At 44.6% G+C, this 11,613-nt stretch overlaps 1 protein-coding gene across 1 annotated transcript; it reads right to left on the bottom strand.

Moving 5' to 3' along the window:
• Window positions 1-5,458: 5,458 nt before the first annotated feature.
• Window positions 5,459-11,375, bottom strand: ITPRIPL2 (ITPRIP like 2). Its single transcript, XM_077829053.1, has one exon. It carries the CDS (start codon window positions 11,074-11,076, stop codon window positions 9,532-9,534), a length of 1,545 nt encoding a protein of 514 aa, XP_077685179.1. The 5' UTR covers window positions 11,077-11,375; the 3' UTR covers window positions 5,459-9,531.
• Window positions 11,376-11,613: the final 238 nt, after the last annotated feature.

Here is an 11,613-nt window from a genome sequence, read left to right as displayed (position 1 = left end):
TCACTCTCACAGATCTTGGGAGGCAGGCCAGTCCTTGCTTACAGACAGCCCCCCAACCTGAAGCAAATACTCACCAGCAACCACACAACAGAACCACTAACCCAGGAACCTATCCTTGCAACAAAGCCCATTGCCAACTGTGTCCACGTATCTATTCAGGGGACACCATCATAGTGCCTAATCCCATTAGCCACACTATCAGAGGCTCATCCACCTGCATCTACCAATGTGATATATGCCATCATGTGCCAGCAATGCCCCTCTGCCATGTACATTGGCCAAACCGGACAGTCTCTACGTAAAAGAATAAATGGACACAAATCAGATGTCAAGAATTATAACATTCAAAAACCAGTCGGAGAACACTTCAATCTCTCTGGTCACTCGATTAGAGACCTAAAAGTGGCAATTCTTCAACAAAAAAAACTTCAAAAATAGACTCCAACGAGAGACTGCTGAATTGGAATTAATTTGAAAACTGGATACAATTAACTTAGGCTTGAATAGAGACTGGGAGTGGATGGGTCATTACACAAAGTAAAACTATTTCCCCATGTTTATTTCCCTGCCCCCTCCACTGTTCCTCAGACATTCTTGTCAACTGCTGGAAATGGCCCACCTAGATTATCAGTACAAAAGGTTCCCCCCCCACCCCCCTCCCCATCTTCTGCTGGTAATAGCTCATCTTAAGTGATCACTCTGGTTACAGTGTGTATGGTAACACCCATTGTTTCATGTTCTCTATGTATATAAATCTCTCCACTGTATTTTCCACTGAATGCATCCGATGAAGTGAGCTGTAGCTCTCGAAAGCTTATGCTCAAATAAATTGGTTAGTCTCTAAGGTGCCACAAGTACTCCTTTTCTTTTTGAGGATACAGACTAACATGGCTGCTACTCTGAAACCAGAAATAGAGGAATGATTCATTTCCTCTATAGCTGCTGTTCCAGCGCTAACTTATAGAGGAAGTGGAATGTCTATATTGGTCATGCCAACAAGAATTAAACAACTCAACATTTTAAATGTACACAAGCCTAATGCAAAAAGAAAAGGAGTACTTGTGGCACCTTAGAGACTAACCAATTTATTTGAGCATGAGCTTTCGTGAGCTACAGCTCACTTCATCAGATGCATACCGTGGAAACTGCAGCAGACTTTATATATACACAGAGAATATGAAACAATACCTCCTCCCACCCCACTGTCCTGCTGGTAATAGCTTATCTAAAGTAATCTTCAGGTTAGGCCATTTCCAGCACAAATCCAGGTTTTCTCACCCTCCACCCCCCCACACAAATTCACTCTCCTGCTGGTGATAGCCCATCCAAAGTGACAACTCTTTACACAATGTGCATGATAATGAAGTTAGGCCATTTCCTGCACAAATCCAGGTTCTCTCACTCCCTCACCCCCCTCCAAAAACCCACCCCCATACACACACAAACTCACTCTCCTGCTGGTAATAGCTCATCCAAACTGACCATAGAGTGAGTTTGTGTGTGTATGGGGGTGGGTTTTTGGAGGGGGGTGAGGGAGTGAGAGAACCTGGATTTGTGCAGGAAATGGCCTAACTTCATTATCATGCACATTGTGTAAAGAGTTGTCACTTTGGATGGGCTATCACCAGCAGGAGAGTGAATTTGTGTGGGGGGGTGGAGGGTGAGAAAACCTGGATTTGTGCTGGAAATGGCCTAACCTGAAGATTACTTTAGATAAGCTATTACCAGCAGGACAGTGGGGTGGGAGGAGGTATTGTTTCATATTCTCTGTGTATATATAAAGTCTGCTGCAGTTTCCACGGTATGCATCTGATGAAGTGAGCTGTAGCTCACGAAAGCTCATGCTCAAATAAATTGGTTAGTCTCTAAGGTGCCACAAGTACTCCTTTTCTTTTTGCGAATACAGACTAACACGGCTGTTACTCTGAAACAAGCCTAATGGAAATGCACAGTTCTTTATTTGTAGAGCTCACTACATTTAAAAGGTGAATACACTGTACTATTGTACTGGATAGCATCCACCAGTCAAAATCCAAGAATGAATAATACTTCTCGTTTTCCAAACACTCCATCCAAAGACAGGTTAAAACATTTCGGAGAGTTTTAATTCTGCATGAAACAAGATTGGCAAGAATAAGAGCCAAGGGCTGCCCTCCCCTCACGCCCCCCGGCCCAATAAACTTTGTTTATCAACAGGATCTAGATACAACCAAACTTTCTTTGCCCAGTATTTATCATCTTTTCCACTGCTTGAAACTAAAGAGCAAGCATGTTAAGAAATGGTTTAATCAGCTGTCTACCTTATTTTTCCTCTTCTTTTACTCTAACCGTAGCCTTCACTAAGTATCCATATAACCTTAGCAAGCTTGCCCATATCTTCCCACCTCCTAATCTCCCTATTAGTTACTCCCCTGGTTGCATTATGCCTGAAGTTATTTACAAGTTCCTTCTGCCAGTGATCAGGGCTTTTCATATTGATTGTGATGCATCTACCACACTTGAGGGCACCATTAAAATACAGGCTGAAGCCCACTGTGACAATGCCAAGCTAAAAAAGGAACTGACCCTTTTTGCAGAAGTGTTTTGTTTGGTTTTAAAGAGAAAGTATAGGAGTCAAGAAATACATATGCAATTTCCAGGTCTGCAACAGTCCTCTTGTGAGACAGTGCAAATCGCTTACCTTCCTGAAGCAGTTTTCCCACCTGTTAAAGGGGAAATGATACTACTTCCCTACTTTAGGGGTTGGGTACAAAGAAGCTTAAAGGCATCAGTTTATCACCTGCACATCTACCAATGTGATATATGCCATCATGTGCCAGCAATGCCCCTCTGCCATGTACATTGGTCAAACTGGACAGTCTCTGCGTAAAAGAATAAATGGACACAAATCAGATGTCAAGAATTAACATTCATAAACCAGTCGGAGAACACTTCAATCTCTCTGGTCATGCGATTACAGACATGAAAGTTGCTATATTACAACAAAAAAAACTTCAAATCCAGACTCCAGCGAGAAACTGTTGAATTGGAATTCATTTGCAAATTGGATACAATTAACTTAGGCTTGAATAGAGACTGGGAGTGGCTAAGTCAATTATGCAAGGTAACCTATTTCCCCTTGTTTTTTCCTACCCTTCCCCTCCCACCCACCCCCCCCCCGTTCCTCAGACGTTCTTGTTAAACCCTGGATTTGTGCTGGAAATGGCCCTCCTTGATTATCATACACATCGTAAGGAGAGAGTGGTCACTTTAGATAAGCTATTACCAGCAGGAGAGTGGGGTGGGAGGAGGTATTTTTTCATGCTTTGTGTGTGTAAAAAGATCTTCTACACTTTCCACAGTATCCATCCGATGAAGTGAGCTGTAGCTCACGAAAGCTTATGCTCAAATAAATTGGTTAGTCTCTAAGGTGCCACAAGTACTCCTTTTCTTTTTGCAAATACAGACTAACACGGCTGTTACTCTGAAAAGGCATCAATGTTTGTAGTGAACTTTTGACAGTCTCAGACAAAGCACAAAGTGTTATGTGGATATCAATAGGTCCTGCAATGTACGTGCAGAGCTAAGAAAATAAATAATAAATTATGTTCTATTCATAAATTTCAGTGGAAGATTGTTGGTTTAATATAATGTTTGGGACACATAACCAAAATAAGACATATGCTAGGCCCAAAAATGCTTAGACACTTCCACACATGGGCATAGGTACTGCATAGGTTAAACACTAGCCATATCTACTAGAAACATGGATATGGAAACCCCATTCACAAACAGATCCAAAGAGAGATTCAACTCCTCATATCCTGGGGTATTAAATTACGTACCCATTATAACAGGAGTCACCAAAAGCCTTCAAATGGGTGGAGAGTTGTACATTAGAAGATCACTGAGTACTGCAGTGAATACATAGCATGAACACTAACTATTCCCTCACCTATATTTTGAAGATCTATATATCTTGATTATTTTCATGATCTGAATGAAAACAGAGCTATTCATCTCTCACCTGTTAACTACACAAAGTTCATGTCCTCCTTTGTGAAATTTCAGCCCCATTGTGTACCTGTCAGGTTTTCCCACATGTTTAATAAGGAAGGTACAAAGGAACTAACCTAAAAGAGCAAACTACAAACATTCTGCTGTTTGAGTGGTTCTGAATGCATAAGAAAGTGCTTTTTCCATCAGGCACCTGTAACTTGCATTACCAGTACTTAATCAGTAAGTCCCTGCCTAACTTGTCTGCATTACAAGGTTGATATTTTCACATGGATGAAAAAATTTTAAAACAAAATGTCTTTTATGGGTTGGACACAGACTTTTCTTTAGTACCAAGCCTGAGTGTCATTAGTCCATCTAATTTTTTCATTAATGAAAATGTATTATGAAAGGAAAATTGCATGCTCTATTAATGTTTTCTGCTCAAGAGAAACCCAGGACTGGAACAGGAAGTGGTTGGAGTACTGCAGGGCAGAGGGTAGAGATAAGCTTTACGCACTGACCAACATAATCACCTCAAAACGTTAATTAAAACGAAAACAAATCCAAATACTCCCCACAAACTTTGATCAGTGAATGTGCAATAATGGCACAAGAAAACATCTCTGTTAGTGAGCTGCCAGTCAGTTCAGTCGACCGAGTAATCCAATTGGCTGAACATTCCATAGTGCTTTATAAAATGGGTTCTTGGACTACTTGATTTTTTCCCTACAAAAAACTTATTTGTGGGGAAGGGAAGGGAAAAATACTTAAGATAATTCATCTGAAGTTTAACTTGTATTTTAACATATTAAAGGTTCAGATCTTGTTGATCCCATTTTCTAATAGAGTACATTGGCACGAGCAACAACAATATGGTTTTAGCATCCTACATAAGATGAATGAGGGAGGATATCCTCAGATTCACCCACTAGCTTCAGTGGAAGTTGTCCACGTGAAACAATGACAAAATAAGGTCCATGCAGTTTGTAACTCCGAAACAGACATGTGTACACATGTAATGCCTGTACAGCTTGCACAAAGTTCTGTTCACTAGGAGTGAAGTCCTAAGCCTCTGTGCAAATCCCAAGCAAGCAGGCTTTTTGTAGGGACCCAATCAGGAAAACAGAACTGGCCCCTCCCTAACCTGAAAACAGCACAGCCAGTGCGACAACAACTTGCAGCAACATTCATGGCCCAGTCTGCATCCCTTACCATGGAATTCTGGCAATGGACCCAGTTTGTGGATCTATTGGCCAAGCTTCAACCTCTCTCCTGGTCCTTCCACAGCATCCTTATTCATAGTCCCAAGGAGCGTGCCGTCAGGACAGGTCTTCCCATGTGCAGAGGAACCTCCTGCAATCTCCAGGATTTCACCCTTAGGTAATACAGTATCAGGTTCACTGCTATTTGAGTAAATTCTACTTGATGGAGAAGTTATCTTTTGCCACAGAATCACTGTTAAATCACTTAGCCACAGAGGTTTCAAAACAGCTGTTTATTAATATACAGTGAAATATTAAAAATGAGTAACAAAACTCCAACTTTTTGCAGAGGCAATAAAAGTGCACATGTATTTGGATATTAAAATAGAAGAGTTTATGAACATTTGTTTCAAACAGGCTAACATTTTAAGCATATAAACACTTTCTTAAAACAATAGCAGCTGAACAACACTTAGTTAAATCTTTGGTCTGATTATTAACCAGCAAAAAATAATTGTACCATGAATGTCCATTTCAAACAGACATTTAGTTTGGATTGCTTTGCAAGAAGATCCAAAAGTGAAAAAGAGAGGAATGCTTTAGTCATTTAATCAAGGTCTCATTTAAGAAGTGTTATTAACTTAACAATTAACACTATAATTTCTAATACATGGAGAAAATAGATATGCAGTTAAAAAATTCATATGCACATCTCAATTTACCCTGTTTTAGATGTAGCTTTTCCCAAAAAAGTGACACCAGTTTTGATTATACTAAGTCCTTAAAAAATTGTTGTGTATTTAAAATACACAGTGTCTAAAAAACACGTGTTTCTTTCTGTATTTCATTTTTAATTTAAATACATAAACTATCATTCTCAGTCTACACTATAACAAGTAAGGCCCTAATCCTGCAAATACATGCGTGGAACATTACTCGTGTGAGCACTCCCATGAGGGGAGAGAGTATCAATACGTTACTCACATGGGTCAAATTCTGCATGTGCATGTTTGCAGGATAAGACCCTAAAGATAGCACCAGAAACTAATATTCGCACCACCACATTTCATTTGGCATAAAATGACATTAATAGTCTAACAGACCCAATTTTCAATAGTCACTTTAGTCAAACATAATATTCTCAACATAGGCATTATAGATACAGGAAATACCAACCAATACCTGAAATGTACAGATCTGAATTGCTGTTCAATAGAGAATTTCAGTCTCTGATCCTGCATCATCTGAATGCAAATTTAATTTTACTCATGTAAATAGCCTAATTGACTTCAATAGGCCTACTCATGTGACTGAAGTTAAAACAGGTGCATAAGTATTTGCAGGATCAGGGCAGTGGTTTGCTCATGTCACCAAGAACATAATCTCACATACACCTTATTAAAGATCAGCTTGATTTGAAGTTGTTAGCAAGCCCAAATCAATGGGAGTTTTGCAGCTGATGGGAACATGGGTATGGAGCCCCTTCACTGTAGCCTTGTTTTATATACATTTTGGAAGCATGGTTTAACATGGTTAAATCACTTTTCCCCCCACCTCAATCCAAATCTTCATGACCCTTCTGCAGGATTCCTCCATCTATCTCTGTGTCCTTTGGATTACCTGCACTGCTCTTTCACCAAGTGTTTCTGCTCCTCCTCATTTGTCCTTTCCCCCAACTTTCAAGTTTCACTTTCAGACTATTTATATTCCCAAAAATCCCTTCTTATTATGCATTTCTTGATGTAGCTTTCCCTTTGTAGTATCAGCGCTTAACAGCAATAAGAAAGTTTTATTAAATCTAATAGGTTTCCATGTATTATATAAGCCAGCAAGGAACACACACCAAAATGTACATAGTCCCTCTTGGAAAAAAAAAAAAAGTGTTACACACTGATGTAAACAAACAGGTAGTTCACTAAGGTAACCATGTTGCCAGGATTAACTGTTGAACTAAATGTGTATTAAGTGCTCCAAGTAACCACAATACCTTGGGCCTGATTCACTAGTCCTTTCTCAGGCAAAACTCCTGTTGACTCAAGGACTGCAGAATAGCACTCCTTGTATGTGTACCTAGGGCTGCCAATTTTGGTTGGACATATTCCTAGAGATTTCATCACAGGACATAACCTTTAAATCCTGGAGGGCTGGCAACCCTATACAAGTCTGCAAAACAGTAAACATTTTTGCCTTCTAAAAATGCACCAAGGTAGCTCACTTAGGTCCACACGGTGAGCACAGTGGTCAACACTACACTTAAACAAGCCATTTGTATTTTCCCAAAGAGAGAACCAACGCTCCATGTAAAAATAACCCAATTTGAGAAAATGTCACTTAGATGCTAAATTACCTGAAAATAAGACAGCAAAGTCAGTTTAAAAACCAAATACAAGGAAACATGCATCTATAACTGGAGAAATTTTCAGTTTAGTAAACTAGGTTTTATGAAGTTTTGTGGTTGTTTTTAAAAGTGTGCTATTTTCTATCATGTATAACTACAGATAGAGAACACCAGCATAATATATATGAGCAATATTCTAAAATTAACAGTTTTAAATTATTCCAAACATTCCCAGCTATTCCTGATTAATTTACCAAATTAAAATTAAGCACAGCAGACTGTCCACATAGGACCCAATCCTGCAAAAAATCAGGCACATGCTTAACCTTATGTACATGAAAAATTCAATTACAGGCTTGGTGCCTTAATACTTTTAATTTTCAAGAATGTGGTCTCAGAAGCTGTGGAAATGTATTACATTAAAGTTTGGATTGCTTAGAATGTGTAATTTTGCAGACAACCTGTGATGCATTTGGTTCACTAGTTTTTAACTATTTATATCAAAAACAAACACACTTTTAAAGAGCATATGAAATAGAAGCTTTCTGATCCTTTTCTACATACTATAGTTTAATGCAGCAATGGCCCATAAGGTCAAATGTATTTTCTCAGATAAAATCCAAAACTAAACTATTAACGTATACTACTCAGAGACAGTAAGTGCTCATTAAAGATCAATTGAGAAGTTGTATGAGGTATTCTCAAATAATCTATCTACACATGGAAATTATCTGGCTAGTGTTTACATTAAAGGGACGCCATCAAAGTTAATAGGTTCTTACTGTACTATGAATTTTTCCCAAGACTTGGGAACTTTAAGGCACCCTGAAAGATTATTTTTACAAAAAAATATTTGCTGCACCGGAACTGCCACCTCTCGCTTCCGGTATCTCCTGGTCTGAGGCAGACCATAATGCTGCCACAGTTCAGGAGTTTGGTTAGCTGATCCACTAAAGGACCTTACTGACCTATCAGTGAAGAACACATGGGTGCAGCAGCTAGTTTACACCTCTACATTTTTGGAGTTATTTTAAATTTTGCACTATAGCAAATAAGGTGTGAGGCAGGTTTGGTAGTTATTAAGGTACAGCAACTTTTAAGGAAGAAAAACGGTTCAGGTCTAACAACCAAGACAGAATGCTTAGAGGATTTACACATCCATCCATTTTTAATAAAAAAAAAAATTAATGCCTCTTTTATGTTCAAACTAAATATTTAGTGCAGCCAATTACCATAAAATGAAGGCCTTTACGGAAATAAAGTGCAATTGTTCTTCTTTCATTTGTGAGCTGTATAATTATATTTTAATCTTTCAGAGCGACCTTCATTTTAACACAAATGTACAACTAGATTCTTCATACTTTTGTCAAATAGGTTTTAATTTCACTCCTCATAATTTAATTTTATATTAATTTGCATATTATTCTACATTTAGCACAGTATATTAAAATCACACAGACAACTACCTATGAGTGTCTCATTGAATAAATATTTCAAACTGTGTTTAAGGATCAAGAAATACCCTTGGCTTCTCCTCCACCTCAAAAAAGTACCTTGTCACACTGACTTTTTCCATGCCATTGATCTTTGATCCTGATTATCTTTTGCATTAAAAGAAAGCTATGGACAGGGTCACTTTTGTGACTAAACTTTAAGGTGACATGCCAAATTCATCAGTGTGAACCCCTCTATAAATCTGGTACCAAATTAGGTTTACAAGTGGTTATGGTAGTGCTTTCTAATTAAGGCACTTTCCTGGAAGTTTAATAATTTCTCCAGGAATCATCATCATTACAAAGCTATTAAGATCTTAAAGCGTCAGTATTTCTTAGTCTTAAAGTTTGGATTTCCTAGGTTACCAGGATCAAGGAAACACACAGAGAACCCCACTGGATGCTGTCAGGCAGTTCAATCTCCCTTCGGACCCTCAGGCAATTTACCAGTAACACAGATAGGTCCTTTGGCCTCACAGTGCATGCCCCAAAGGCACTGACAAACGCCCCTAGGTGATGCTCAGTTGCTTTGGGACTCTTGACCGGTGTCGGTGATGTGCTTACACAACGTGGGGCTCTTCCTCAAGTACCTTGGGTTACTGTACAGTCGGATGATCTTAGGAGCCTGGTTCCAGGTGTTCAGCAGCTGGAAGGCGGCCAAGTCTAGAGTAGGGGCGTCAAAGGCAGCCAGCAGATTGACGGGGGCAGCTTCCTTCAGCAGCTTCGGCACCGGCACCGCCTCGGGGACGCTGGCGTTGCCCAGGAAGAAATGCATCAGCACCCGCTTCTGCAGGCAGTCCCTGAGGTACAGCACCAGATCCTCCAGCCGCTCCGCCAGGAACTGCTCCTCCCAGGCTTGCCAGGGCCCCCGGAGCAACAAAGAGAAGAGCGCCGTCTTGAGGATGTAGGAGGAGAGAACGCGGCTCCACTGGGCGCCGAAGGGCTGCTCCAAGCCCCGGCCGCGCAGGTCCCGCAGCCCCTTGAGGATCTGCAGGCACTTGAGGTGGCAGGAGTTGGCCGGGGTCTGCTCCTTGAGCCAGCTCAGCAGCCGCTGCTCCTGCTTGGCGACGTTGAGCCCCCAGAGGGCCTGCAGGGGGCAGGCAGCGCCGGGCTGGGCTTTCCTGGCGCCGGGCTGCAGGGCGATGAGATAGAGCGAGTCCCCCAGCGGGATGGCGGGGATGAGGCGCACGGCCATGGAGATGTGGCAGCAGACGTAGTCCGAGCGCGGCAGGATGTGCAGGGTGAGCTGGCGGCCCGGGCAGGCGGCCAGGCTGATGCGGCAGCGCTCCTGCAGCCGGTAGAGCACGGCGCCCAGGCACCGCTGCAGGTGGCCCTGGAACCAGCGCAGCACCAGGGCCGAGGACAGGTAGCGCCGGCCCTGCAGCTCCACGCAGAAGCCCTCGCTGAAGGGCCGGTAGCCCCGGGGCCAGGCGGCCCCTTGCGGGGCCTTCAGGGCGCAGGTGAAGGCGCTGCGCAGCTCCGGGGCCAGCCCCGGCTCCTCGGCGCCCAGGCAGCGGGGCTCCAGCTCCAGGCGCGGCGGCAGCCGCAGCGGCACCAGGATGTCGAAGCAGTCCGGGCTGCGGACCTTGTGCTGCTCGTAGGCGCTGCCGATCTGCACGAAGTCCCCGCGCAGGGTGGGGGTCAGGGAGGCCGGCTGCAGCCCCTGCGCCTTGGCCGCCCGCACCAGCTCGCCCACGATGCGGCTCACGTGCGCCTTGCTGTGGCCCAGCACGTGCGGGGAGAGGCGCAGCTGCTGCTCGTAGAAGCTCTCCAGCAGGCTCCGGCGGGCGGCGCTGCTCGGTGGCGCCTCGGGGCCGCGGGCGGCTCGGGGCCGCTGGCCGCACTCCCCGCTGCCGCTGCGGGAGGCGCAGTAGCGGAGCAGCAGGAAGCCCAGCAGCAGCAGCGCGGAGCCCTTGAGCAGCGGGACAGAGCCCGAGTCCGGGGCGCTGTCCGAGTCCGGGGCGCCCGCCCGGCTTCGCGCGGCCTGGTAGAGGCAGATGAGGGCCGTGCCCAGGCAAGTCACCAGCGGCCAGAAGACGCGCAGGTTCAGGGTGTAGACGGTCATGGTGCGGCGGGAGCTCAGCCCATGGTACCGGCTGCGGCAACGCCCCCCGGCCTCCGCATGCAGGGGGCGCCCGCCACCCCACTCACCAGCCTCCCCCAGCTCCGGGAGTCGGCACGGGCACCCCCCTGCAGGCTGCCCTAGACCCACTACCCCTGCGGCTCCCAGGATTGCCAGCTCCTCCCACCGAGTGCTCTTCCACCACTCCCAGCTCCAGCGCCGGGACAGCCAGCCAGCCGCCTCCTTCTCCGAGTCCCGCTCCAGCCCCTGGGGTGCGCCCAGCCAGCCGCCTCCTTCTCCGAGTCCCGCTCCAGCCCCTGGGGTGCGCCCAGCCAGCCGCCTCCTTCTCCGAGTCCCGCTCCAGCCCCTGGGGTGCGCCCAGCCAGCCGCCTCCTTCTCCGAGTCCCGCTCCAGCCCCTGGGGTGCGCCCAGCCAGCCAGCCGCCTTCCCCCGCCTGCTTCCCGTCCCAGGACGCCACCCAGCCGCCTTCCCCCCGCCTGCTTCGGCCTCCTGTCCCGGGACACGCACTCACCGCCCCCT

This window comes from Eretmochelys imbricata, chromosome 10 (genome assembly GCF_965152235.1).
Source record: "Eretmochelys imbricata isolate rEreImb1 chromosome 10, rEreImb1.hap1, whole genome shotgun sequence".
NCBI lineage: Eukaryota > Metazoa > Chordata > Testudines > Cheloniidae > Eretmochelys > Eretmochelys imbricata.
The sequence above is the reverse complement of the archived record's forward strand: the minus strand, read 5'-3'. Positions and strand labels throughout refer to the sequence as shown.

Coding starts and splice junctions, on each gene's coding strand:
- ITPRIPL2 (XM_077829053.1), bottom strand. CDS start 11,076: ATGACCGTCTACACCCTGAACCTGCGCGTCTTCTGGCCGCTGGTGACT.